Below are 25,776 nucleotides of genomic sequence, written 5' to 3'. Positions count from 1 at the left end.
GCAAGCAGAAATGAACTGGGGTGCGTATGTAGAAGCTGATATGGAAAGAGACCACTAATTATACCCCTGAGCTGACTGTTCATCCGAAGTTTTCTTTTCCTGTCGATCCTTTTTTTCCATGGGCTGGCAGGATCCTAGGAAAGTTTCACCTTGGGCCAGGCCCCGTACTCCCTACCTATGGGATGCTGGCAGGAGGAGACTGAGGCGCTTGGCCGCCCGCCGGCCGCAGGATAACCTCCGTATGTATAGTTTATTCCGACTTCACCCTTGGCCCGTAAAATGTTCTCAACTGGCTGGGAGTATGACGATCATTGGCTTTATCTATCTCCCCCTCCCGAGTGTAACTAGGAGGCTTGACTGGAATTGGAACTGATCATATAACTGCAAAAATCATATGTGCAGCGCCGGTGGTATGTGCAGGGTAAGATTTTCCTCGGCGTCTCAGGTACGAGCCTTACACAATTTCCCGGATGCAATTAATGAATTAAACAAAAAAAAAAAAAAAAAAAAAATTTCCCGGTGCCTGGCGGTAGGCCGAGTGATTTTTCATGCAGCTAGAGAAACCGTTTGTGATCAAGCAAGCTTAAAATGCGATGCCTAACCTACCAAGCCATGATTAGTACCCTTGATGTCTAGAAGATATAATTAGCCAAGCTTCTCAAATGTTTCGAAAAGAGATGAAGTGGATGAAGTTTATTCAGAAAGAAAGTGAGAAACGACCCAGTGAAATGTAGGTGCTGAGATAGCTACATCAGGGGTTGAAGCCTGGAAAGAAGAAAATAAAATAAAAAAATATAAAAAAAATTGCTTTCTTTAGGAAGTTTTGTCTTTGTATCACCCAGTACCATTGTGCAGGAAGCCGCAATTGACATCTCCAACTAATTCTTTTTATGATACTCCACCACGGTACCAGGCGGGCAGACGCGTTAAGCGGGTTTTTCCGACATTTCGGGATCCGATGAATCGATTATAACCCCACGATCTTTCCCTGCCATGGCCAGTTGCACCTTGTCGACGACATAATCGGTAGCGGGCTGCAGGGGCACGCAGTTATTGTCTGGGTCATTGCTGGCCTCTGATTGGCCAGTTCTTCTACCATTTGAATGTGGCATAACCCTTTTTACGGGTTAAGCTTCTGAACAGCTCTTTGCATTACTGGCTGTGGCACTCTGTTATTGTTGTACCCCCCCGCTATGATGTAACTGAAACATGGGAGTATCTGAGAGGTTATAAAAAGTAGGGTTATAATTAATTGCTAGCAACGTTCGAGAGTGTTCAAGTAGCCACGAACGAACTCGAGAACATATGCGTGGGGGGTTAAAGTGTAGCCGGGCAACTACCAACTGAGTATGCTATCAATTTGGCTACTGGAAGCGGGACAGGGAACATTGTTATTGAGTCCGTTCAGTCAGAATCATGATAATGTTCAAGGCCACTTACATTGTATACATACATGCGTGTACTCTAGCTATGTAAGCTTATTTCCTTGCGCTCCGTTGTCCCGGGTATTCCGCTGCTATAAATTTACTTTTTTCCTGTTTTACTTCTTCAAGGTCCAGAATTTTAGGTTTGGGGGAGATTCTGGTTGGGACGATTGTCGAAACACCTCCCATGCTGGGTGTTTTTTTTTTCCCCTTCCCTGGAGAGGGTGGAAGGGAAGGGGCATATAGACTAGCCGTTTGCTCCTTAGATTGTTAGGGTTCCGATCTCGCTTCTATGCAGGATCTCTATTGCAAATAGAGCCTTCCTTGCAGATTTGGTAGGTTGTACAAAATATTTTGTTCTCACCCATTTTTTCGACCTCATGGAGCTGGTCCAGCTGGGGCGTTTTTTTGTCACTTGTGAGATGATGATTTCCGGCTAAAGCTCGAAGGAACTTGTCCACCGTTTATCTGCAGGGTACTCTACACTATGAATTATCCCCCCGTGACATTCATAGGATAGGATCTTGTAGGGCGCGGTACGGTACACGGCAGTAGAGCTCAGTCAATGATTCAAGAGTCGACGCCGGCGGAGGCGGAGTAACATTTTTTTTTCTTGCTCTACGCAAAGAAGGCACACGACTGGTGCTCCCCACGGTTCAATCTCTTTTTACGATGCTTATCGTAGTTTTACCACTGTTTTATCCACACGAGCCACACAGCTGGTAAAGAAAAGGCTTCGGCAGGTATGCGCCATCAGATATTGCGTTATTCCAATGCTTGCCTGCCTTTTTCCTGCCGGCCGGAAACTTTTTGCAACCATCCACGCAATGTTGCAACACCATCCAAGCGGCAACTTCCTATCAAAACCAGAAACGACAACTCCAAGATGTGTCGCGGAAGAAATAAAGAGGGGGGCGAGCTTTGATCGTCGTCGTCGCTTCAGAATGTAGAGACTTGCAGTCTAAACTCCAATAGGTAGTTAGCTGGGTTGGGTCAAGTCCAAGTCCCCAGCCTTCCTGGTGATGCGGTCAACAGTGGAGACTGAACTGTTCAGAATCAGAAGGGCTTTATTAAGAACGAGGCGTCATATGGAATAGCTTGTTCACGCGGTGAATTACCAAGGAAGAACTACCTGTAATTCGGTTTAACATCAGGTAAGTTGTTGCCTTGGGGTGAATTATCCAAGGCGATTCTCGGGGAGCCAGGATAGTACCTTGTCGTAGGTAACTCCCCGAAGAAGGGGAGCATAAGAACTACTATCTTCTCACACTAGAAGCTGTGCGTTGTTGTACGAAGCGTGTTTAGAGTATGTACTCTTCTAGGCTGGTAAAGTTCTACAGCAGTGGGTAGGTGCTCATTGACTAAAAAGGCCGGCTGCTGTTCGAAACCAAGCTGGAAGAAATGTGATAACTTTTTTTTTTTTTTTGCCTTTTTCCCTTCCTTTCTTTTGTTTCCATACCACTTTTTTTCATATCATCTGAAGTCCAGGAGGATTCACTCAGCTGCTGTGCAAGCCACACTATCTATTGAAACTAAGACTGCCGAGAAACCCCACAAGTTGAAGCGAAAGTGAGGGATGGAGATAGAGCATTGAGCGGATGGAGGTCTGTCTATATGGTGGGTATGAATTGACGGATGGTGTGGCGGGTTAACTCGCGGCAAAGTTGAAGGCTACAAAAACACCCCAAAACTACACCCCCGATCGCCTGCGTAAGCCTTGTGATTGGTCAGGTCCCCTGATATTTGATTTAGGTAGTCTCCCCTCCCCCCACCCCTCCTGGTTTGTCGTCCCGGTCTCCCACTCTCCAGGCTCCTCAGCTTGAACTCCCACTTCCTCACACAGGTTGACAGGTAGAAGAACCACCTTGGTCCTCCCATCTGATGCATCGACGCGATCGCGGCCGTCGCTTGTAGTTGCTGTCAACACTGATATTCCTTTTTTCCCTCTCTCTTTCTCTGGGAATATCTACTGGATCCAAGACTTTGAACAGATTGAACTTTTTTTTTTTTTTCAAAAAAAAAAAAAAAAAAAGAACATTGCATTTCCTAAAAAAAAAAAGTGAGCACAGCTTTGCTTTTTTTTACTCTTACGCCTGCGGCCCACACGCGGGCTCTGCCTCCAAATACATACTCAAATCCACCTTGTCCGCCTCCAACTGTTACGCCCGTCCTCCTGCTCGCTATCGTTATCGTTGACTTCCAGTCGTTACCACGGCTTCTCGCAACATTATCACCTTTAGGACCAACAAACTTCGATTAAATTTGAATAACATTTAATCCACATTAATACCCACTTGGCTCAATATGAGTTCCGAAGTTACTTCTCCATGGGCTCTCCATGATCCTACAGCCGTTCCAGGGGAGGATTTTTCAAATTTTTTCAACTTCAATGAGATACAGTTAGACATGCCTCCATCGGCATTTGATCCGACAGGCCGAGATGATGTTGATTGTGATGGAGATGAAGATGAAGACTCACACAGCCAACACACTGCCATGGATACTGATTTCCACGACGCGGGAGATTTTAATGGAAAGGATCATCAACTCGAGGATATGCTGGGGATGCAATTTCACGATATAAATCCAATGGGTCAATCACGACCACAGCAGCAGCAACAACAGCAGCATCATCAGATGCATCATCATAATATGATACCACCTACACCTTCTAGTATCGACCTTCAAACAGGGCTTCCTCATTCGTATACCCACAGTATGGAGGCCGATATATTGATGGATAGATTCAATAATATGCGGGACGAACAGGTGAATTTTCAATACAAAACTATCCACAATTCTCGGCGGTCACTAATATAGCTTTCTCTACCGCAAAAGATGCTATTTACACCACTCGTTTCGCCTGCAGTTACTCCTCTAGACACAAATTTCATCCACAACATGCCTTCATTTACGATGCCGGAGTATTTTAGCCCTCTAACTTCTCCTGCTCTCGATGCTCACCCCCACCGCAGCCACATGCCAAATCCTCACATCGTCCAGTCACATCACTCTCAGTCAACCTCCCCCATCGACCCGAAGGATTCACCCAATATTAACAGAAAAGTCAATGCTGGGCGCCGAAAGTCAACCACATCCCGGAATCCATCGCGCGTGGTGCGTGAATCACCAAGCATGAAGCCACAGAGGAAGAAGGCACCGCCACCATTAGCTGCAACCTTAGAGCTGGCTGGCGCGCTTATGCATCCCCAGACACCGTTGCACCAGGCTACAAATATTAACGGAACTGGAAACAATTTCCCCCAGTTCTCAAGCCGTGACACCTCTTCGAACGAATCGGTATCTCCCGAGCCGCTGCCCGATGTGCTCATGCCTCCACCCCCCCGCGCTCTAAGCTCCCCAACGATCCTCCCGTCAAATGAGGGGAACGGCAGGGCTGCGGGGGCACCGGCAACCCCGGCTTCGTTGATGAAGCTGCAAAAAAAGCCCAGCTTGTCGACGGAGGGTATCCCGCCTATATCCATGGACTCAACCGAGTTTTTGAATCGGAATGTTGCGTGGGCTAGGAAGGAGTCTGTCGATAACAGTTCTGGGGCTTCGTCAAATAGCGATGGACAGCCCACCCCTGTTCTTGGCGCTGTTAATGGCTCTTCAAATATGAATAAAATTTCAGAGCAATTACAAAGTCCGATGTTGAGTGCTCAGACACCGGGTAGTTCATCGAGTCGGAAAAGCGTGTCTAAGCCTACTGGTCGTGGTGGGAAGCGCGGGAGCGTTTGCTCGAGTCCTGCACTACAGCCGAAAATTTCACCAAGTATAAAGCCTTTGTTACCTCAAGGTACGATTCCTTTGTCCAGACAAGGTAAAGCGACGGACTTCGCGGCCAAACTCAAGATGAGTGAGGGACTATGATTGTTAAGATTAAGTTTTTAAGAGTTGCCTTTATGGTCACTTTGAATTTTACGAATACTCATAGTCCCTTAAATTTTCGAGTTTAACCGCGAATTCTGTTACTTTCCGGCTTTTTTGTGAACCCCCCGGAGAATGATGAGTTAACATTTTTGGCATTGTAGGAATGAATCCTGAAGCTTCTGCTCTTCTGTTAAAGTCAAATTACCAGAACATCGTCGAGGGCAACCACAAGCAACTCGGACTATCATACCCTGCAGAGCTTTCGACAAATTTGACGTCAAAACGGACGAGTCACAAGATTGCGGAGCAGGGAAGGCGAAATAGGATTAACAATGCCTTGGCAGAGATCGCCGCTTTATTGCCATATAATAGCGGGAATGGGTCCGATAATAGCAACAGTGCGACTGCCAGTACTGCTGCTGCGGCACAAGCCAGCAAAGCGAGCACTGTGGAGAGCGCAATCGAATACATCAAGGAGTTGCAGAAGGAACTGTCGGAAACAAAAAAGAGACTGGCAGAGACAGAGAAACAGCTTTCTAAGACGAGCATTTGATGGGCTGGATGATGAAAAATAAGGGGAAGACCTGACACCGGAGGAGAAAAGTTTTGAGTCGATCTGACATAATATTGAAAATGGGTGGCTATCTTTTTTTTCTTTTCTTCTATTTTCTATTTCCATCTAGGGTGGGGGCAGTTCTGTTTTATGGAGCATGTTTTTTTGTTTTTTATTTTATTTTCTCGTTTATTTTCCTTGTACGTAACGTGGAAGAGGTTCTCCTATGTTTCCTTTCGATTTTCCACGTTTTCGTTTTAGTTGGTTTTGTTCCTCTTCCTTTTTTCTTTCCCCTTTCATGGATATAATTTGGCGAGGATTATGACGACTTTCCGGATTTCTAGCGGAAAAAGCAGGGCAGGTGGAACATAGGTATTCACTCACAGTTCATGTACAAAAGACTTTATGCAAAACAAGAAAAGGATGTTCAATCACCTAACCTTCAATAGTGGGGTTATGACATTGAATAAGAGTAGATTATATCAGCGCCTAGAAGGCCTGCCCCTAGATACGCCATACTACTTTTCCATAGGACTACATGTATCCCTAAATATATAATGTATTCATCTTGACTCATGGATACATTGTGGGGGCAGAACACCAAAGATGACTCGGTGGAGGATGGAAATGATTGATATTACTAAAAATCACCAGTGCGGCAATAGATGCCGAAAAGGTCATTTCCCATGCACAATAATCAAGATGTCAAGCCGCAGAACTAAGCTTTCTCTCCCCCCCAAAAGTGTGGCGCCGTAAATCCCAAGCATCGTCAAGTGATCGTATGTGCGCAGAGGACGTAATCGATCCCTCATATATAAGCTGCAATTTACTCTATGTACTGCATACTACGTTTATATTATGCTCCGTGCTTCCAAGCTGGCTGTAACCGCCAAGAAAATCCCCGCGGAGCCTCACAACGTCGGGGCCAACCCTCCACTTCAAAGTGCACACCTATCACAGAACTGCCGAAGCCTTGACACGCAAGTATCAACGTCAACGTCAACTCCGAAGAACGCCCCCCCCCCCCCCCCAAACGCTAAGGACACATCACAACCCATTGTGCCCAACCCCACCAACTCCCCTCCCCCAACCGCTTAGACAGCTAGCTATATCACCGGTAGAGCATAAACATCCCGCGTTCCATAATTCCCCTCGCATCGTCGCCCCTTAATCCAAGCAAACAGCAACAGCACTGGCAGTAGCAGCCCTCACATCACATCCATAGAAGACCCAGATATGGCCAGCTTCTTCAACTCGCCTCCGCCGCAGCAGCAGCAGCCACAATATGGCAATCCAAACAACCTTCAATTCTACCAAAGCTCCTACGCCGATGTAGGACGAGCTCCTGGCCAAGCATCACCACCGCAGCAGCAACCGACCGGTTATGGATTCGGTGGGATGGGCGCCATGGGTCAGATGGGGTCCATGGGGTCCATGGTGAGTGGCGGGTACGGGGGCAGCAGTGGAGGCGGGGCATCGAGAGAGGGAGGCTTAGCACCTGGCTGGTTGGCCGCGTTTGGTACCGGAGGCTACGAGGACGAGCCTCCGCTACTGGAAGAGCTAGGTGTCAATTTTGGACACATCAAGATGAAAGTGTGTAGTAACAATATACCCTCCCCCCCCCCCCCCCTTAATTCCCCTCGGGTTTACTCCGGACAGATGGAGTGGTTGAGATTTTCGGGCTAATGGAATATTTTTTCTTTGCGACAGACCTTGGCTGTGTTGAACCCTATGTCAAATGTCGATCAGCATATGATGGACGACAGTGATGTCGCTGGGCCAATTCTGTTTTGTCTGCTCTTTGGAGCTTTCCTGTTGCTTGTGAGTGATGCCTTGGTATTATGGGAGCGATCGTTCCGCGTGCTTGCTTGCTGACTTTGTTCTGCTGCTCCGATTCAGTCCGGCAAGGTGCATTTCGGCTATATTTACGGTGTCGCTCTGCTTGGCTCCATCTCACTACACCTTATTCTTAACCTTATGTCACCGCCATCACACTCGCTAAACTACATCCGGTCTGCCTCCGTGTTGGGATATTGTCTACTGCCACTCGTATTCACCTCATTCATTGGGGTACTGTACCCGATGAACGGGCCGATTGGATATTTCCACACCGCACTCACAATCTCGTGGTGTACGTACTCGGCGAGTAACGTGTTTGTAAGCGTGTTGAGGGTCAAGGACATGAGGCTACTCGTGGCATACCCTCTGGGGCTTTTCTATAGCGTGTTTGGCATCATGGCCATTTTTGGAGGCAAGGCAGTGGCTATCGGTGATGGCTTATAAGCCATGAGCATATGTTTTTTTCTCCCTTGGAAACGGGCAGTGATGTAGTTAGGAATGTGGGTGGTGGGGTGTGTGTGTGGTAAGGCGTTGGGTACATGAAAGTTATCATGCACAGAAAAAATAACATTGTTTGTATTTTTTGTAGACATATATCCCCTTTGCATTTACGTTATCGAGCATCCTTTTTTTTCTTCTCATACTAGTTCTAATTGAAATGATGTATTTCTGTGGTATGTACATGTAAGCATTATTATGGTTTCTTTTTATTTTGCCAATCAGATTGTTGTCCGAGTGACTTTGTATGACACAAGTCATGGATAAGCACTCTGGCATGTCGATAAGTGCATATTTGGGTGGCGAGCCGCCGCAGTCACCGGGCATCACCCGTCTGAGACAGAGATTCTTTCCGTCCAGCAATTGACTGGTCGATTGATTGATGGATAATTCACTCGTGCATACATATACATACTCGCAACCAGCAACAAGAACCCGAATATGCAGCTGCAAGTCTTTGGTGTATTTTTGACTTCTACTCCAATGGAAATTGCAGATTAGGACGTGCATTTTCGGGTTCTTGTTGCTGGTCGCGAGTACATTCCGCTCAACAAGTTTCATGGAGGCGCGCAGGCTGAGTTGTGTAGATGCGAACAAGCAAGGCGTAGATATAATATGCTTTCCAATCCAATCCAATCACGCAACTCTAAGGGTAAGTAAGTACGTAGCCGGTATGTACAGCTCAACAGAGTATTTTTTTTTTTAACGAATAGAAAGAAAAAAAAAAAAAAGAGATAAACAAAAGAAAAAATAAATGAGCGTGCTCTCTCTCTCTCTCTCTTTCTATCTATATGTATGTATGTAATGTAGTGTAGTGTAGTCAATACTGATCAAAAAAAAAAAAAAAAAAAAACGTGCTATGTATAAGAATGATAATAATAAAAAAAAATTCCTCCTCCTGTACAATGTGGGAATTCGAAAGCAAATAAAGGAAAAGAATATGGAAAGGGAAAAGAGAGGGGGGGGGGGGGTGTATGGGTGGGGCCTGCACGCATAATAGACAATATCTGGCGCTAAAAAAGTTTATCAATCAATAAAAAATAAAAAAAATAAAAATAAAAATAAAAAATGAAGTAAAAGATAAAAAAAAAACTCCCGCTCCGCTCCGCGCCGCCCGCCCCGTACGTTTTGTGTCGTCATCCCGTCAATGATTTTTGTTTTTTGATACTCCCGCCAGCCAGCCAACAAACCACATCGCCGATGCAAAAAAAATGTGAAAAAAATGTGAAAAAGAAAAAAAAAACGCCAAAGATAATGCAAAAACACGTAAAAAAAAAGCGAAGAGAAAAGACGAACCTGCGTTGCACTACACCACAATCGCAGGCCTCAAATCCTCCTCCTCCTCCTCCTCCTCCCCGTCCTCCTCCCCATCCTCCCCATCACCATCCTCCTCCTCAGCCGCCTCAGCACCCCTCCTCATCTTCCCCCCGACCACAGCCCCCTTCCCCCCCGCGCCCGCCGCCAACACAGCCACAACAAGCGCCTCATACGCCGGCGGCAGCACCCCCATCACCCCCATCTGGTCCTCCCCATCCGTGCCAACCCCCCCCACGCCCGCCTCAACAGGCTCCAGCAGCTTCTTCTCGTACACCAGTCTGTACCGCTTCCCGTCCTGGATCACATAGTCGCTCTGCCGCGGCGCGTCGCCGACCAGGACGGCCATGCACCGCCGCGCATACCGCATGTTTGCCTCGGCCGTCACGGCCTGCGCGGGCGCCCACTTGCCGGTTGATGCGGAGGCGTCGAGGTCGGTCTGGGGGAGGCGGGTCTGGGCGCGCGGACGGGAGCGTGGGGGTGGGAGGGGCGGCGGGGAGGGTGTTTCGTTGCGTTCGGGGGCGGCGGGGGTGGTGGTGGTGGTGGTGGTGTCGGTGTTGGTGTTGGGGGTAGTGGTGGTGGTGGCGTCTTGGTCCCGCCGGCGACGGCGGCGACGGCGAGGCAGGGTTTGGTATCGGGGGAGAGAGCGCTCCTCGAGTGAGGGGGAGAGGTCGACGGCCGCGCTGAGGGCTTCAAGCCATTCGAGGAAGACCTCGAGCGTGCGGCAGCTTAGCAGGAACTGCTCGGTTTGGGCGCGGATGCGGATTACAAAGTGGCGTCTGTTGCGGGTGGTTAGCTCAATGATCGTTTGCACATGTTTTTTTCACAACCACCACCACCACCACACACAATCTTCTCTCACAACCATCCATCCATATACAGGGGAAGAAATACTCACTTTCGATAATCCGCCGCAATCCCAACCTCCGCCAGCTGCAGCGTATATGAGCGCACCATCTCACCGGGCACATGCCCCACGGGCCGGCCCTCCCTTCCCCTGGCCTTCTTGACCGCCGACGCAAAGAACGGGACGCGGCGGGGCCGGTGCAGCGTCAGCAGCGTGCCGTAGAGCACCGCGTACGTCTTGCCCCAGCGGCGCTTGGGCGCGCGCTCGAACGGCGAGCTCATCTCGGGCTTGTGCTCGAAGAGGGCCTCCTTGTGGAGCGTGCAGGTGTAGGCGGGCAGCTGCTCGTTTCCCTCCTCTTCGCGCGGCGTGATGCGGAAGCGGGAGGGGGGCAGCTGGACGGTTTCGTCGTAGGTGGGCGGTGTGGCGGTCGTGGGGTGGGAGGCGGCGAGGGGGAGGGCGGCGGTGGGGTCGTCGGTGCTGCTGCGGTTGGAGTAGCCGGCGGTGGAGTAGTAGGAGGCGATGGAGCGGCGGAGCGGGCTGGCGGCGGGGAGGAAGCCGGCGATGCGCAGACCGGACTCGGCGTCGGTGGTGGAGTGGCCGGCGGGTGTGTGCGAGGCCAGAGCTAGGCTGCGGAGGGTCGGCGTGGGCGACATGGCGCAGGTGGGCCGGGTGTGGGGCGGGCCGTGGGGGCCAGGGTGCGTTGAGTAGCGGTGGATATCCTCGCTCTCCGGTAGTGAACGAAATAAATAGTAGTCAAGAAGAAGAAGAAGAGCTGTGATAAAGCGTTAACAATGTGCACTTTCCTCTCCTCTTCTTCCCTTCTCCGGCGGTGGTGGATCCTCGAAAATAGCAATCCTTCCTTATAACTAAGCTCCCCTCCCAAAAAGATACCACCAGGGTGTTCTGTGTTTCGAAAACGGGCACGCACACGTCTGAAGAGAATGGAAAAACAGCAACAACAAAAACTTTGAAATCCAGCAGTGCACACCCCCGTTCCAAACGCTCCTTCTTATTCACCTTGACTTCACTCCCCCCTGCCCCCTATTCAAATTTTTTTTCTCTTTCGCTTTGCCTGCTTGGTTTTTGCTTTTTTGGGGCGTGCGTGTGGTTCGGCACTCGTCTCGTTCTGTTCTCGGAGAGTGAAACCAGGTGCAGCGAATGGGGAGGATGACGTGGGAGATTTCAACCACAGGAAAGAAGAAGAAAAAAAGTCTTGGTTCTCGGGGGTTTGGTTGAGTGAGCGAGCGAGCGAGTGTGAGTGTGTGAGTGTGTGGGCGAAACAAGCAGATCAGATCCAACGGTTCCCTCAGTTTACACTTATAATTTTTTGGATGGGAGGGCACTGAAAAGCAGGCACTGGGAAGTAAGCAAGCAACGTACTCTATGTGCAAAAAAAGAAGCAGAACACAGAGAGAGACAAAAGAAAAGGAAGAACGCCTCATTTTTTTTGGCACTTTCACTTTCAGCCAGATGTGTGTGGGTGGGTGGCCACCACCATGGACGATGGTGGAGGCTCAGTTTCCTTCCCTTCCTTCCTGTCCTGTCCTGGGTTTTTCTTCTTCTTCTTTACGTGCTCTACTGTGCAGCCAGTGCAGCCTGCCTGCGCGCCGCTGCAGAGCTTCCCCTTCCCGTGGCTGATCATGTCTTGCACACCTCCCACCCCTTCCAGCCCGGCATCGCTGATCCGACGGCGTGGTGAGTGGGGGGGAGGAGGGATTACCTACAACTCGTCGAGCGAGTGATTGGGGCTGCACGGTGACAGCTGGTGCCAGCAAAGAACATCTTAAACAGTTGCCCTGTCTTGGTATTTTACTTTGAGTAAAGCTTGCTTGCTTGGGGGGGGCCAATGATAGCTTTCCTCGCCCAGGGAGAGAGGGAGAGGGAGGCGATGATTCAGCTTCCTTCTGTTCGGGCTGGGTGCTAACCATTCTGCTTTGTCCTGTCTGTGGACCTGTCTTCTGTCCGAGTTCAATTGCAAGAGGAGACGTTTAGTTTACCCAGTAGTAGGTACATGTAGTTGCACCCCGGACCCCCCAGCCCAGCCCAGCCCCGCATCCAACCCCGGTTCCCTGAGCCATCGATATCTATCCTCATCGGGAAACACGTCTCTGTGGGAAAGGCAAGGGCAAGGGAGGGAACCCCGGAGTCCGGGATTTGTGCCTGATGGAGGAGGAGTAGGTATTTGCCGATAGCGTAGATAGATAGGTAGATAGGTAGATAGCCTATTTAGATACAGTAGGTGGGTAGGTGTACCCCCCCCTCAACAAGAACCAGATGGGGTGCATCTGAAAAAGTGGAAGGAAGTGGTTGGGGGGGGGGGGGGCGGATCAGCGTGTTTCCGTCTGGGGTTTGGGTTGGTCGGTAGCTGGGTTGGTGTCCGGGGTGTGCGGATTGGCTTATGAGATCAGAGAGGGTTCGAAATGTCATTGACGCTCAATGATTTCTGGGGCGGTTCTTGGTTTGCTTTGGCGAGTTGGGGCTTTCGGGCCTTGGAACTTGTAGACTGACCACTCGGACCAAGTCCCCAATTAGACTCTACCTCTATATGCTGTTCTAGATATGCGAGGTCTGGGGCTACTCTACTCTAGCTTTGGATCTTCGCTTTTGCGGCCTTGGGAGTGATGGGTATATGCACATATTTTCTCTCTACTCTAGGTTCTAGGTATGTATGCATGTATGTATGCGTATGCGTATGCGTAGACGGACATATCAACGATCTTCAAGTCTTTCTTTGTTCCTTGGAAGATGGAGAGGAGGATGAATGCGTGTTCTATCTCTAGTTACGAATAGGCTTTTGGGCCTTGGAAATAGGCTTTGAGTGTTATTTCAAATAGAGTATACGTAGCGAGATCTAGAGCTTTGGATCTTCGGTCTGAGACTTGATATGTCATTACAAATGGGGAATCTAGAGCATTGCAGCTTCACCTTGGACAGATGAGAGCGCGTGCCATTATTGCTAGCTGCGGGCATGATATCCTTTTTAAGCTTGAAAAACACCAATGAGTATCTAGTCTAGATCTCCCCCATCAAACCTCCCCGCCCACACTAACACCAACCCTCTCCAGCCACTCCCCACCCACCAACCCCTCCTCCACCGCCTCCACCACAACCGCCCACACCGCCTCCCCCCCTCCTTCAACCCCCGCAGCACCTCCTCCACGCCCTCCCCCCCACTCTCAACAACCACCATCCTCTCCTTCACCCCCGCCTCCCCCTCCACCGCACCACCCAGCCTCCGTGCACCCCGATAATACACCCCCGCATTTCTCACCAACACCCCCTACTCCCCACCGCAACCTCCACCCCCAACCGCGCCCTCAACAGCTCCACGTCCCCACGCGCAACATGGATCTCGCCCCTCCCCGGCTCCGCCGCCGCCGCACTACCCAGCGCCGCCGCGGCAGCAGAGTAGTGCCGCCACGCCACACCCTCGTCGGGCACGCTGCCGGCGAGCTGGATGTGTGCGTCCGCGCGGTCACACAGCGCCTGCACGCCCTCCACGCCGGCGAAGGCCGCGGCGATGCCCGCTTCGTAGTCGGCGAGGGCGCCGCCGGCACGGTATGTGGCCTCTACGGCGGCGGCGAGGAGGTTGGCGCGCGCCAGGGCGGCTTCGGGCTCGCGGGAGGCAGCGAGGGCGAGGGGTGGGAGGGTGGCGGTGAGGAGGGTGTGCGCGGTGGTGAGGGTTGTGGGGAGGGGTGGGGTGTGCGGGAGGTGCGTGAGGGGGAGGAGGGTGGCGAGGGTACTGAGGAGGGCGAGGGTCGTGTCGAGGAGGGTGCTGGGGGTGGTGGGGGGTTGGATTATGGCCCATTGCTCGGTGGCGGTGGTTTGGGAGGAGGGGGCGGTGGGGGCGGTGGGGGCGGGGGTGGGGTCGTCGGTCATGTCCATGGCGGTGTCGCCGTCGCCCGTCTGTGTCTGTGTCTGTGTCTGTGTCTGTGTCTGTGTCTGTGTCTGTGTCTGCTGCAGAGCGGCATACTGCGCTTCCTGCAGTGCCAGACAGCGCTGCAGCGTCTCGACCGCCTCGACGAGCAGCTGCGCGGCCTCGGTTTTGGCCTCGATGGGCGCAGTGCGGTACTCGATCAGCACCTCCGCAAAGCTGCACAGCACCTGGCCCGTATTACTGTTCCTCCCCGTTAGTCCGAATTCTGCCTCCATGCTTCTATGTATTTGGGGAGGACGCTTACAAGAGCGCATCTTCATTCGCCGGGTCCAGCGCCAGGCAGCGCCGGTGGCTGTCGACCGCGGTCTTGAGCAGGAGGCGCGAGGCGCGGTGCGTGCTGCCTGTGAGCTCGGGGTGCTGGGCGAGCTGGTATTGCAGGCGGGCGCTGGATGTAGTGGTTAGGGTTAGTTAACTACTATAGTATAATGTGGCCCCACAGAGGGGAAGGAGAAGGAGGGGGTGGGGGGGTTACAGGTTGTAGGCGGCGTCAAAAGAGGTGGGGTTTAGCTGCAGCGCGGTGGTGTAGCTGCCTATCGCTCTTTGGTAGAACCGGCCGGCCTGTCCTGCGTTAGTATGCAGTCTTTTTTTGCTTTCTTGGGAGGTAGGGAGAGGGGATGGATGGATACCTTCAACTTATCACCGGGCCGCCAGCGATCACCGGATTCTTCGTGCTCGATGCCGACTGTAGTTGGCCGTATATCAGCTATTGTCTCTCTCTCCCCCTCCCTCCCTTTTCTCTGTAGGAAAGATGCTCACCATCCAGGAACTCATCCGCGGTCTCAGGGACCTACTGCACCCCGCGCGTGTGAGCACTCTAGCACTGACTAACCAACTACAGGAGAGGGAGAGGCGTGCCTTCTTGTTTTTGCGCTTGTTGTTTTGCGGCTTGGGCGGGAAGCGGTGCTTGGGCATTTCTTTTGTGTGTATCTGTATCTGTGGGTGTATCTGTGTATGAAGATGTGTGGAGGTGGGGGTGGGATTGGGATTGGTGGTGGAATTAGATATCAGTATCTAGCAGATTGAGAGGGAGAGTGTGATAGTGTGATGGAGATATCTAGATGGCACAATCGACCATTGATTGCCTGGGCGAGTCGAGTGAGTCGAGTGAGAGTGTTGGTCACTCCGCGGAGAAGTCTGAGCAGAAAAGAAGAAGAAAAAAACTGTTGACGTTAATTCAGGATCGATCGCGCGGGGGGGGGGGCGGGGCACACGACATGCGGCTCTGCGGGCGGTAGTGGCGTCTGTCTGCAGTGGTGCGGTGCGGTGCGGTGCGGCTGGTGAGCGATTGCAGATTTGGGCGCGAGGAGGACTTTTAACTTTGCATGGTTTGGCGGTGGGGCCAAATAACCGGAGATGCAATCATTGGACCTGCGCTCTGTCTCGGTCTGTGAGAGGTTGGCTGGGATGGATCATGTCCGAGTGTCGGATAGCTATCGGCACAGCGCCCGGTCCTCGGGTGCTGGAAATGTTCCACTGCAATTGCAATTGCAATTGACGCATTGATCATTCTGGGTCGAGCCCATGGTCACATATTGAAAAAAGGCATCTATATTCAAGTTCTACCGCTTCACACCGGTAATGAGCCCTTTGTTGGAATCGGTTTCATTTCGTGGTACTGCCGCGTTGGTGGTTGGTTCGCCACCACCAACTACATGTACTGCTTCTACTGCTACAAGAACAAAAAGCGATCTATGCGCATGTACCTATACCAGACTTGTGACCCCCAGAGTTTTAGGAAAATAACCTCCCAAGAAAAAGGAAAAAAGAAAAAAGAAAAAAGAATACTGAATTAAAAGACAAGAAAGAAAAAACTTCCAAAAGAGAGAAAAAGGGAAAAGGTAAAGAAATACAGAAAGCCTACACCCATTACCCCCAACCCCAAGCTTAAGCCCGTGGCCTCTCCGCCTCTCCGCCTCTCCGCCTCTCCGCCTCTCCGCCGCCGCCGCCGCCTCCACTCCTACAGACCATCTCCTCCTCCTCCTCCTTCTTACAAACACTAACCCCCATCCAGCAGCCCCCCTCCCTCCTTCACCAGCATCGCCTTCCCCTCATTCACAGCCTGCACCGCGCCCTCCAGCCCCGCCAGGTTTCGCCCTAGCACGCCTAGTAGCTCCTCAATCTCCCGTCTCTGCGCCTCGATGCCCGCAATCAGGCCCGCGTTCTGCGCCTGCACGTCCGCGATACGCGCATTGACCTTCTCCTGTGCGGCGGCGAGGACGGGCGCGAGCTGCGCGCCCATGATCACGTCGGGCGGTAGTGTAGATGGTCTGCCCCCTCCCCACCCCATATCATTGGTGTGATGTCAGTAGGCTATCCCCCGCGCGCCGTAGGTAGGTAGGTAGAGAGAAGTGGGTAGAGGGGAACCACATACGGAATCGGCACCTCCCCCGCCGGCGCCGCAGCCCGCCGCTCTTCAGCCTCCCGGATCAGCACGTCCAGCTGGTTCAGGCTCTCAATGACATTGCGCTCCTTTAGTATCTTTTCCCACTCGACCTATTCCCGTCCACTCACTCATTAGCCACCCTTCCCCTCTCACCTCCCTCTCTCTCCCTCTCCCTTTCTCCCTCTCTCCACAGACAGGGAAGACAAACCGTGGACCGCCCCTCAAAATACGCACACATCTCCTCCCACGCGCGCCGCAGGTGCTCGGGCGCATTCTGTGCCGGCGTCGGGAAGCACTTTGCAAAGTTGCTGTAGGAGCACGTCTTGATGGAGTGCTCGAGCGAGGTTTTGAACAGCGCGCGCAGCCGGGTTGCGCGTGGGCCGTCGGGCTCTACCGCGGCGGAGGTGGTGGAGGTGGTGGAGGTGGAGATCGGGGTGGGTTCTGGGGGCGCGGGTGCGGGTGCGGGTGCGGGTGGGGGTGGGTTGGCCGACATTTGGAGGTGTGCGTGGGTGGGTAGTGGGGAGGGCGCGGTGGGTGGGTGGACGCGTTGAGTGCTGTGTGTGTTGGTGGTGGTGTGGTGGGGGAGGAAGGGTTGATTACGGATGTGTGGGGTCGGAGGTGCATGGTCGCATGGCCCAATGGCAAGGCGCTTGACTACGAAACCTTCTCGTGAGGTGGGGAATCAAGAGATTCCAGGTTCGACCCCTGGTGCGATCAGGAATAGAGATATTTACCTTCATAGGCTGGTGTTTCGGCATCTAGTCGGTTGGTAACCTTTTTTGGGGGTTTGTATTTTAGTTGTGAAAAATAATATTGTTGTTGATAAGGCACCAATTGGATATTCTTCTACGAGCAACCATTCACCCAAAAGGAACTTCTACATCTGGAATTATTGACGCCGCGTGAGGTAATTGAATTTTTCACTTGAAATCGTTTCTTTTTTGCGATAGGCAGCCCCAATTTATGAGATTGTGCTTTAAGCTTTCGGCATTTGATTCTCTAAAAGATAACAGGCCATTGATAGCGCTGCAGGGGTAATCTTACTTGCAGGACATTTCATTGGGTAAAGAAAAAGTGCATTGTGTTATAACACCGATGATATAATTGGGCGGGCGTTGCTGGTGGCACAGGATATCACTCGGCCTCGAATGACGGGACATGACCGGCCGGGTTTTTGCTATTTTAGTATATATTCACACAGTGCATACAGCAACAGAAACATAGATAAAAATGGCTACCATAGTCTTTCACTGCGGTACACTACTGTTCGTTAAAATACGGGCATATTCTCACAATGCCATTTCTGATACTGTAAGTGTGTGTGCCATGCGCCATCTATACCAATTTACTTTACTGTCTTGTTGGAAAAGAAAGAAAAAAAAAGCTATTTGGTATTCATTTATTTTATCCACAATCGCAATTAACCCCTACTTGAGCAGGAACTTTGCATGGTAGTTGACATGGTCCTCCGCAAACGACGAGATGAAAAAGTAACTGTGGTCATAGTCCTGCACACACACACACACACAAAAAAGAGCTTAGCAACTTTTCCCTCAATCCATGATAGTAGTAAGGAAAGGAAAAACTCATGCTTACCTTCTGGTACCTCACACTGACGCCCTTCTCCACGCCCTTCTCCCTCGCCGCAGCCTCAAAGTTCTCCGGCAGCAGCTGGCCGTTCTTGTAAAAGTTGTCGCCCGTGCCAACGTCAATCAGCGTTTCAAAGGGGCCCTCCCACTTCTTGAGAAGCTCTGTGGCATCGTGGTCGGCCCACTTGCCCTTGTTGCTGGCGCCAAAGTAGCCCGTGAAGGCCTTCTGTCCCCACGGGCAATTAATCGGGTTGGTGATTGGGGCCAGCGCGGAAACGGACCGGTACTTCCCTGGGTTCTTCAAGAACTATTCCCTACTTTCAGCCACACACACTCGAGCACTCGGGGGAAGCAAGCAGCAGTCCTTACCAAAGTCAAAGCACCATGCCCGCCCATCGAGTGTCCCGTGATGCTGACCCGCCCCGCATCCAGCACCTCAAAGCTCTCAAACAGCGCCTTCGGCAGCTCCTCGGTGATGTACGTGTACATGTTGTAGTTGTTCTTCCAGTCGCCCTCGGTGGCGTCCACGTAGAAGCCGGCGCCGGAGCCAAAGTCCCAGCTCTCGTCCTCGCCCTGGATGTTTGCGCCCCGCGGCGAGGTGTCCGGGTAGACGACGGCGATGCCGTGCTTGGAGGCGTAGCACTGGAAGAAGCCCTTTTCGGCGCAGTTGTCGCCCGTGCACGTCAGGCCTGAGAGGTAGATCAGGACGGGCACCTTTGTGTTGGAGCCGGAGGTGGCGGCGGGTGGGAGGTAGAGGTTTAGGGCCATTTTGGTCTTGGTGGAGGTGCCTTGGATTTGGTAGTTGTTTTAGTAATTCGTCGACTCCATTGTTAGGGTGAATCTGGCTTTGGGGAGGGGAATTTACTGTCATGCTCCAGCTTGAGGAGTTTTCCGCCAAAGTTGGCAATGGTCGCTTTTGTCTCGAAGCCCATTTTGAATGTGTGAATTGGGCGCTGTTGGTGCTGCTGGAGGGTTGTTATGGGGTTCTGGATTCGTACTTGGGACGCAAGCAGAGCGAGTCTTTTGAGGGCCTGAATTTTGAAATTATTATGGAGGGTATCTTGTAGGAAATATGAGGTGGGATGGCAGATATCGATAATAAAAAAAAAGAGTTGATATCAAGGAGCGGGGATGACGTTATGTATCACGTCCTGCCAAGGATGCTCAGTACTATCTCCGAGAGGTTTAGGGGAAACATCGGGATTAGGGCGGGGAGAAAGCAGAGCACCCTTGCAACCAACTCTTTTTGTACGGCCATGCGCGTGAGGTGGAATGTGGGGAAGCTGGAGGACGATCTTCTGCTGCTCTGTCCGTCTTTTTGGAATTACTCATATTTATCATGGTTTAATAATTTCGAGTTGTTTCTCTTCTCTTCTCCGGGTGATATTCTGTGAGGAAACACAGATTAAATGTATGTGCTACTTATTGCGACATGCCTTACGAAATTCGCATTATTTAACCAATATCCAAAATGGTTTGAGAAGTCATTGAATCCAAATGAGCTAGCCCTCCTTAACGGATCCTTATACAATTACATGGTCGAGGAGAATTGGTATCATCCACTTATAAGCTCGATGCCCTCAGCTATATCCATAATCCCGAGAAGACAGTGCTTTCCGGGGTTTTGAATCTGCTTTCTTTTGAGCTTCATCTTTGAAAGCCTCTGGCTCTGGGCTGGTATTATTTTCTGAGGAAGGGGTTTCAGATAGGCCCTGCTTCTTGCGAGCCTTTGCCTGCCAGACCGCATCTTCTTCCTCGATTTCCCTCAGTACTATAACGGTGTTAGTAGTGCGAATATGCGAACTTTTTTCTACCAAGATCAAAATTCAGGTCGCATACCGTCTTCCCAGCTCTTTTCATCTTTCTCGTTCCCTACACCGAGCATTCCCTCCACGTCCACATCTTCTCCCCGTTGAAGTCGTTCTATAACCTCTTTGAGGACTGCAATCTTCACATTTGCCCGTCGCATGCGCTCATCGTGATTGAGCCTCAGCGCAATTATTTGGATCGCCTGTGACCCAATCAATAGGAAAATAGCCTGCGCCAGACGGGATATCAGCCTCGGAGCCACCCAGGTGCTGTTCTGCCACAGAATTGCGGCAGGCAGGAGAGCTTGACGAACAATGTAAAACGTTGCCGGGTTCCATGGCTTCTTCCCCTGCGGCCCCTTTGCCTTGGAGGCGGATTTGGAAGACTGCCAGTAGATCCTAGGGTCAAGAAATCGAGGAAGATATCTAGTGGATGCGCTCGCTGGCGCTGGATGCTTCAATTGGTGCATGGAAATCGTTGAGAAACCCGAAACGCCGTTGAGCGCACGGGGCCGTTGAGCCGCCGCATTTGCAAGACGTGTGAACGGCCGTAATCGTAGAGCTGCCATAGGTTTATCTTCGCGGTGACGATGAGGGAGGGGTACGGGTTGACAGAGTGGGATGTGGATTTTCCACCAAGAGCCGCCTGGTTGTCGTGGTAACGAACGGCAAGTTGCGTCTCACCCCGGTGCACTGCATGTTTATGCATGTTTGCCTCTCTCCATAGCTTCCTCCTCCGTCGCAAGTACCTCCCAGCGACGTGTTCTTCAACCACCAATAACCTCCCCAACCCTTCTACTCAATCAACAGATGTTATTAGGAGGATTTGACATGATGGTACGACTCTTCTCCACCTTTAATGCGTGAATTTTTTAATGCTAACAACATTCCAGGCAAGCACACGCACATCGAAACCATCCCCTCTCGGATATGCTTTGGAACCTTCAGGTTTCAATGGCACAAATGGATCTTCTTCCGCAAGGGCCATGAAGCGATCGGCCTCTGGGGCGTTCACTCAGCTGTCGAGCACCCAGATCCAAGAGCTCAAGGAGAGTTTCCAAATGCTAGATAAGGATGGTGACGGTGTTATTGGAAATGACGATTTGGCGGCTATGTTGAGTAGTTTAGGTAAGTGACTCCTTTTACTTTATTTTTGCACAGCCATTCCTATCTATTCTATCTAAGCCTTGTGTTAACTCTTTAATCTACAGGCCAAGAGCCCACCTCTTCTACTCTCTCCGCGCACCTTTCTTCCGTCCCAACTCCTTTTAACCTTGCATCCTACCTGACACATCTCTCTCAACATTTATCACTCTTGACCCCCGGCCCTGACCTACTCAGCGCATTCGAAGCTTTCGATGACAACGACGATGGAACCATCGATGTTGCCGAGCTTAAGGAGGCTCTCACGGGCATGGGAGAGAGAATGAGTGACGAGGATGTGGATCGGGCGTTAAAGGGCTTTACTAAGCGGAGAGCGCTCGCTAGAGGGGCGGCTAACCACAGCAGCAACTATGGGGGCGAGGTCTTCAAGTACAGAGACTTCGTAGACGTCCTGTCTGGGAAAGAGGAAGAAAAGGAGTAACGATGTTTATAGCTGGATCAATGGCTTTCATTCGGTACTCTTTCTGGGTGGGCTTTACGGTTTCTGGTGGATGCATTATGCGGGATATCGATATCCAGGAGTTTGCTTGTTTGGTTTGTTGGAGATTTTCCTTATATTCTTTCCTTAATTATCGGTGCCGGTCGCAACTATCATCCTGTAATCCTTCATTTGTATACTAGAGTTGGTCTAAACATTCATTGAAGTAATTACCACACTGAGCGAGTTTAGAGTCTTATAATCAACTATCCTCGGTTGCAACCATGGTCGCATGGCCCAATGGCAAGGCGCTTGACTACGAATCAAGAGATTCCAGGTTCGACCCCTGGTGCGATCAAAATGGCTGGTTGTTTTTTTGGAAGGTGAAACTTTTTTACCCTCACCAAAGAAACATGTTTCAATCGCTCAGTCAGGGATTGTTTCGGTGTTCATTTCACGCAATCACTGCTGGAAAGATACAGTATTATTTTAAAACCTACCTTCCAATGAAAACCCTCTATGAGCGCAATTGACACTTGATATTTTGGTCTGAGGAATTCAGGCGCCCGAGGCAACTTGTAGTCATATCACAGGGGACCAGACTAGTGAAGACATGAAAGATGTCCAGCCGGAGCAACGCATAGAGTTTCTCTTTTAGATATCTAGCTTGTACCTGAAATCTCCGTTCCTCCCGCCAAACGATACATGGCCCCTTGGGGATCGTGGTTCATGGCCCATCACTGGGGCGAGTGATACTTTGTGATGAGAAATTATCGTTGAGAACGTCAAATTGCGCATGCACCTAGTCATTCATTCATTGGTTGCTCAGTCTTCCTTCCTACCGAGAAGGTATCCAATTGTATCCCACAAAAGGATAGGCTGATCGTTCCGAGTCGCTGGTTGGTAATACGATGCAGGAATGTAGGAAAGGAAAGAAGAAACGGACCGTTGAGTGAGCTAGAAGGAGATGACAGCTGGAGCAGTTAATCTAGCCCAACTAGATCAAAGACCCGAGATGATCTAGAATCATCCTGTGCATTGACCTGATGTAAACGTAGACTTTCGTCCACATGCTAAACGGTCCCCCCCACGCTACTTGTCGTTCACATGCAAAGGCTAGGGTACCGTTTACTCTCTGCTCCAACGCTCAGATGTTAAGCCTGTATCTCTTGGCCCCCGTTACCCCTCGTTTTTTTGCTGTCTTTCGTTTCGTATTTTGATTTTTTATGTTTAATTGACACCGTGCATAAGTGCCATCCCTAAAAAATCTTCCTATTGGCTATTGGAACATGGCCGTAATATCCCACAAAAAAGGCAACGAGGGAATGGTGGGTTTTAGCCAATCAAATTACCAGATACCAGCCTGAGCGCCACTGTCATGACTGTGTTTAGTGTTGTCCCGAGAGTTGCCGTAATAAGGATGTCGAACCAAACAATAATTTGTTCCAAACAAAAACATTATGAGAACTACAACCAACAAATAACCAGACCGATGATGCTTGACCCAAGTAAAAAAAACCAACAAAAGAAATGATTTGTGCTGATCACACCAGGGGTCGAACCTGGAATCTCTTGATTCGTAGTCAAGCGCCTTGCCATTGGGCCATGTAACCATGTTTATTTTATCAAGCTAAACATTTTTCGACAATTATGAATTTGACACTCTTCAAGCCGAGGATCTCGGTAACAAATCCACGCAAATAACAAAACCAAAGTACGTCTCTTCGTAAGTATTGAGACTTATTCTAATATCGCTTGGAAGGATACGTAATAGTGATTTCTGGCTGCTGGTGAGTTTGTAAGATGTTTGAATCATGGACAATCACTCAGTACAACGACAAAAGCAACTGGTTTAGCGCTTTAATCATTGCACCCTGGAAAGGGGCGTATAAATTCGAACAAATGCATTGAGCTGAGAGACCAAATGTTACGGGCTGATGAGCGATAAATATAAATGAAGAGATAAACAGTAGAAAAAAGAAAGAAAAAAGATAGCCCCCAAATTCTTCGCCACGCACTCCAAGCATAAAACACTCCAAACATAAAACTCGACTTAGAACGTAAAACAAAAAAACAAAAAACTGATCCCAGGACTGGTATAAAAGAAAAAATAACAAGAAGATTCTCCGTGCCATTAAATCCCAAATCATCATCATCATATTAAATCAAGCCAAAGGCCAAGTTCAAACGAGCTCATCCTTCTCCTCATAAACTACCGTCCACTGCCTATCAACGGGGCCAGTGCTCAGCTCACTCCAACGATCACAGTCCTCAATCTCGGACCTTGTTACATTCCCATACTCGGAATCGCTCATGTCCTCCTCAGACTGTTTGGAAATGTTGATAATCGACTCGTCCATGAGCTTACAATCTAGTCCGGACCCCTCACCGCCCGTATTCGTAGTCGCATTGCTCCCATTAGTGCCCAAAGTCGTCGCAACCCTCGTCGGTGGTGGAGGTGGTGGGGGCATAAAGTACCCCTCGACCTGCGAGCCCATCGAGGTTGCCAACCCCGCATTCGTAGTCCTTCTCGTTGGAGGCGGCGGCCCGGGGAAGTAGTCTTCCGGAGCGCCATCATCAATTGAGAATGCTCTTCTCCCAAATCCGCCAGGGGGGATGCCAACACCGCCGCCATTATCTTCATCAGCTAATAATTTTGTAGGAGGACTCGGCTGTTCGAGCGGGCATCCTCGGTCCGTAACATGGCGTAAGGTGATGAGCGCCCAGTCGGTATCAAAGCTGTGGTTCCACTCCTCCTGAGTGCGTTGGCCTTGCCAGCCCTTAGCTTCCCATTTAGCTTCGAGTCTTGTGAAGAGCTCTGGACTACGGCGCTCAATACGCTGGGCATTCTCGATTGAGTACCAGCCTGCAAACTCCCAGATGGCTTTTTGAGTTCCGCCAGGGGTGCTCGGAAGAGTGGGGTCCCATTGAACTTGGCGGAAGAGCGGAATGGGAACAGCTTGTAGGGTCTTGAGAGATGTGCCGAAGACGAGGTGCAGGTTGGATTTTATGAAGATCTCTGGTGGGAATGAGGGTTGCTGGGTGTCAGATATGAGAATGCGAGATATACGTTGCGGGTCGTCGATGCTGCCAGTCAGGGTATCCTCGTTGGGGTTGCCAAAGTGCTGTTCGAGCTGGTCGCGTGTGTAAGTGTTGTTAGTACGGGATGAACGGGCACGCCACTTCGGGGCGTGTGTAGAGGTTGGAGATAGGGGAGGAGAAGCTGCAGCCATTGTTGAAATGTTTTGTGAGAGTAAGAGTGGATGTTTGGTATGTAGGAGACAGGGAGGTGTCAAGTGTCAAGTGTCGAGTTGGCGAGTTTTGATGCTTCCGGAGTTCCTTTACAGTGTCCTGGAGTGGATACTGTTGGCGATAAGATGATAAGATAAGATCTAAAGCTCGTCATAAATCTGGCGTGAGGGGAAGGAAGGAGGGGCCCTGAGTGGAAGGGATTGACCAATGATCGTGTTGGGAAACAAAGGGTGGGGGGCCAATGATTATCCCGAGAGTATCCCTGGCCCTACCAAATAAACACCCGTTCGAACGTTCGCTGTTACTCTTAACCCGATAGGTAACAACCGCAACAGATCGATCGTCCTGCGATTGCGGGGCGGAACAGGAACGTCAACAGATATGATATACCGATAAAGCACTGATGTAAAGATCCACACGAACCGGCTCTTTGCTGTTACTGTTGCTGTTCTTGCGGGATATTCGCCATGGCTCATATAAACTCATGAAGAGTAATATTCCGGTCCTACCACAACGAATTTTCGATGTGCTGCGTGTACGCGAAGCAACTTTATCGCTCACAAAAATACTGATGATTTCATGGCCCTTGGGGCCGAAGGTTGGTAGCGAATCTTCAAACTCCAATCCATGATTCAGCCTAACCAAAAAGCGGTAGGATCTTTAAACCAAGATCCAAAGATTTCGAGAAAATCATTGTACTCTATGTCAGACCTTCGTCACACTTCTTCCTGTAAAAACCTGGGTTTCGGAGGATCTACTGGCTCCCATTACCACCCTTGTCATCATTGTGACTATAAAAACAGCAAAAGACCTCAGATTCCCAAGTCATCGCGTCAACAGTCTGATCATGGCTGTTGCCGAATCTGAGCTTTATACA

General features: G+C 50.6%; 9 protein-coding genes across 9 annotated transcripts; 3 read left to right on the top strand and 6 right to left on the bottom strand.

The window, feature by feature from the left end:
- Positions 1 to 3,728: 3,728 nt before the first annotated feature.
- LAJ45_00651 (uncharacterized protein) lies at positions 3,729 to 5,850 on the top strand (the record flags this gene model as incomplete). The annotated part of the gene is made up of 3 exons (XM_046110252.1): positions 3,729 to 4,193; positions 4,263 to 5,223; positions 5,459 to 5,850. 3 exons carry the CDS (start codon positions 3,729 to 3,731, stop codon positions 5,848 to 5,850), a joined length of 1,818 nt encoding a protein of 605 aa, XP_045976945.1.
- A 1,236-nt stretch (positions 5,851 to 7,086) lies between these two features.
- Positions 7,087 to 8,133, top strand: LAJ45_00650 (uncharacterized protein; the record flags this gene model as incomplete). Its single annotated transcript, XM_046110251.1, has 3 exons — positions 7,087 to 7,443; positions 7,561 to 7,671; positions 7,750 to 8,133. 3 exons carry the CDS (start codon positions 7,087 to 7,089, stop codon positions 8,131 to 8,133), a joined length of 852 nt encoding a protein of 283 aa, XP_045976944.1.
- A 1,360-nt stretch (positions 8,134 to 9,493) lies between these two features.
- On the bottom strand, positions 9,494 to 11,001 carry LAJ45_00649 (uncharacterized protein; the record flags this gene model as incomplete). The annotated part of the gene is made up of 2 exons (XM_046110250.1): positions 9,494 to 10,280; positions 10,400 to 11,001. 2 exons carry the CDS (start codon positions 10,999 to 11,001, stop codon positions 9,494 to 9,496), a joined length of 1,389 nt encoding a protein of 462 aa, XP_045976943.1.
- A 2,614-nt stretch (positions 11,002 to 13,615) lies between these two features.
- Positions 13,616 to 15,197, bottom strand: LAJ45_00648 (uncharacterized protein; the record flags this gene model as incomplete). The annotated part of the gene is made up of 6 exons (XM_046110249.1): positions 13,616 to 14,465; positions 14,530 to 14,670; positions 14,758 to 14,843; positions 14,912 to 14,967; positions 15,042 to 15,072; positions 15,141 to 15,197. The coding sequence occupies 6 exons, from the start codon at positions 15,195 to 15,197 to the stop codon at positions 13,616 to 13,618; spliced, it is 1,221 nt and encodes a 406-aa protein (XP_045976942.1).
- A 1,084-nt stretch (positions 15,198 to 16,281) lies between these two features.
- Positions 16,282 to 17,161, bottom strand: LAJ45_00647 (uncharacterized protein; the record flags this gene model as incomplete). Its single annotated transcript, XM_046110248.1, has 3 exons — positions 16,282 to 16,552; positions 16,657 to 16,778; positions 16,877 to 17,161. The coding sequence occupies 3 exons, from the start codon at positions 17,159 to 17,161 to the stop codon at positions 16,282 to 16,284; spliced, it is 678 nt and encodes a 225-aa protein (XP_045976941.1).
- Positions 17,162 to 18,095: 934 nt separating this feature from the next.
- On the bottom strand, positions 18,096 to 19,189 carry LAJ45_00646 (uncharacterized protein; the record flags this gene model as incomplete). The annotated part of the gene is made up of 4 exons (XM_046110247.1): positions 18,096 to 18,176; positions 18,265 to 18,564; positions 18,627 to 19,045; positions 19,123 to 19,189. 4 exons carry the CDS (start codon positions 19,187 to 19,189, stop codon positions 18,096 to 18,098), a joined length of 867 nt encoding a protein of 288 aa, XP_045976940.1.
- Positions 19,190 to 19,837: 648 nt separating this feature from the next.
- On the bottom strand, positions 19,838 to 20,634 carry LAJ45_00645 (uncharacterized protein; the record flags this gene model as incomplete). Its single annotated transcript, XM_046110246.1, has 3 exons — positions 19,838 to 20,028; positions 20,097 to 20,295; positions 20,380 to 20,634. The coding sequence occupies 3 exons, from the start codon at positions 20,632 to 20,634 to the stop codon at positions 19,838 to 19,840; spliced, it is 645 nt and encodes a 214-aa protein (XP_045976939.1).
- Positions 20,635 to 20,875: 241 nt separating this feature from the next.
- Positions 20,876 to 21,650, top strand: LAJ45_00644 (uncharacterized protein; the record flags this gene model as incomplete). Its single annotated transcript, XM_046110245.1, has 3 exons — positions 20,876 to 20,902; positions 20,959 to 21,193; positions 21,277 to 21,650. 3 exons carry the CDS (start codon positions 20,876 to 20,878, stop codon positions 21,648 to 21,650), a joined length of 636 nt encoding a protein of 211 aa, XP_045976938.1.
- A 2,180-nt stretch (positions 21,651 to 23,830) lies between these two features.
- Positions 23,831 to 24,880, bottom strand: LAJ45_00643 (uncharacterized protein; the record flags this gene model as incomplete). The annotated part of the gene is made up of 1 exon (XM_046110244.1): positions 23,831 to 24,880. One exon carries the CDS (start codon positions 24,878 to 24,880, stop codon positions 23,831 to 23,833), a length of 1,050 nt encoding a protein of 349 aa, XP_045976937.1.
- Positions 24,881 to 25,776: the final 896 nt, after the last annotated feature.

Source organism: Morchella importuna, assembly GCF_003444635.1.
Source record: "Morchella importuna strain M04M26 chromosome Unknown Morimp01GS001, whole genome shotgun sequence".
Classification (NCBI taxonomy): Eukaryota; Fungi; Ascomycota; class Pezizomycetes; order Pezizales; family Morchellaceae; genus Morchella; species Morchella importuna.
This window is presented reverse-complemented; position numbering and strand designations above follow the sequence as displayed.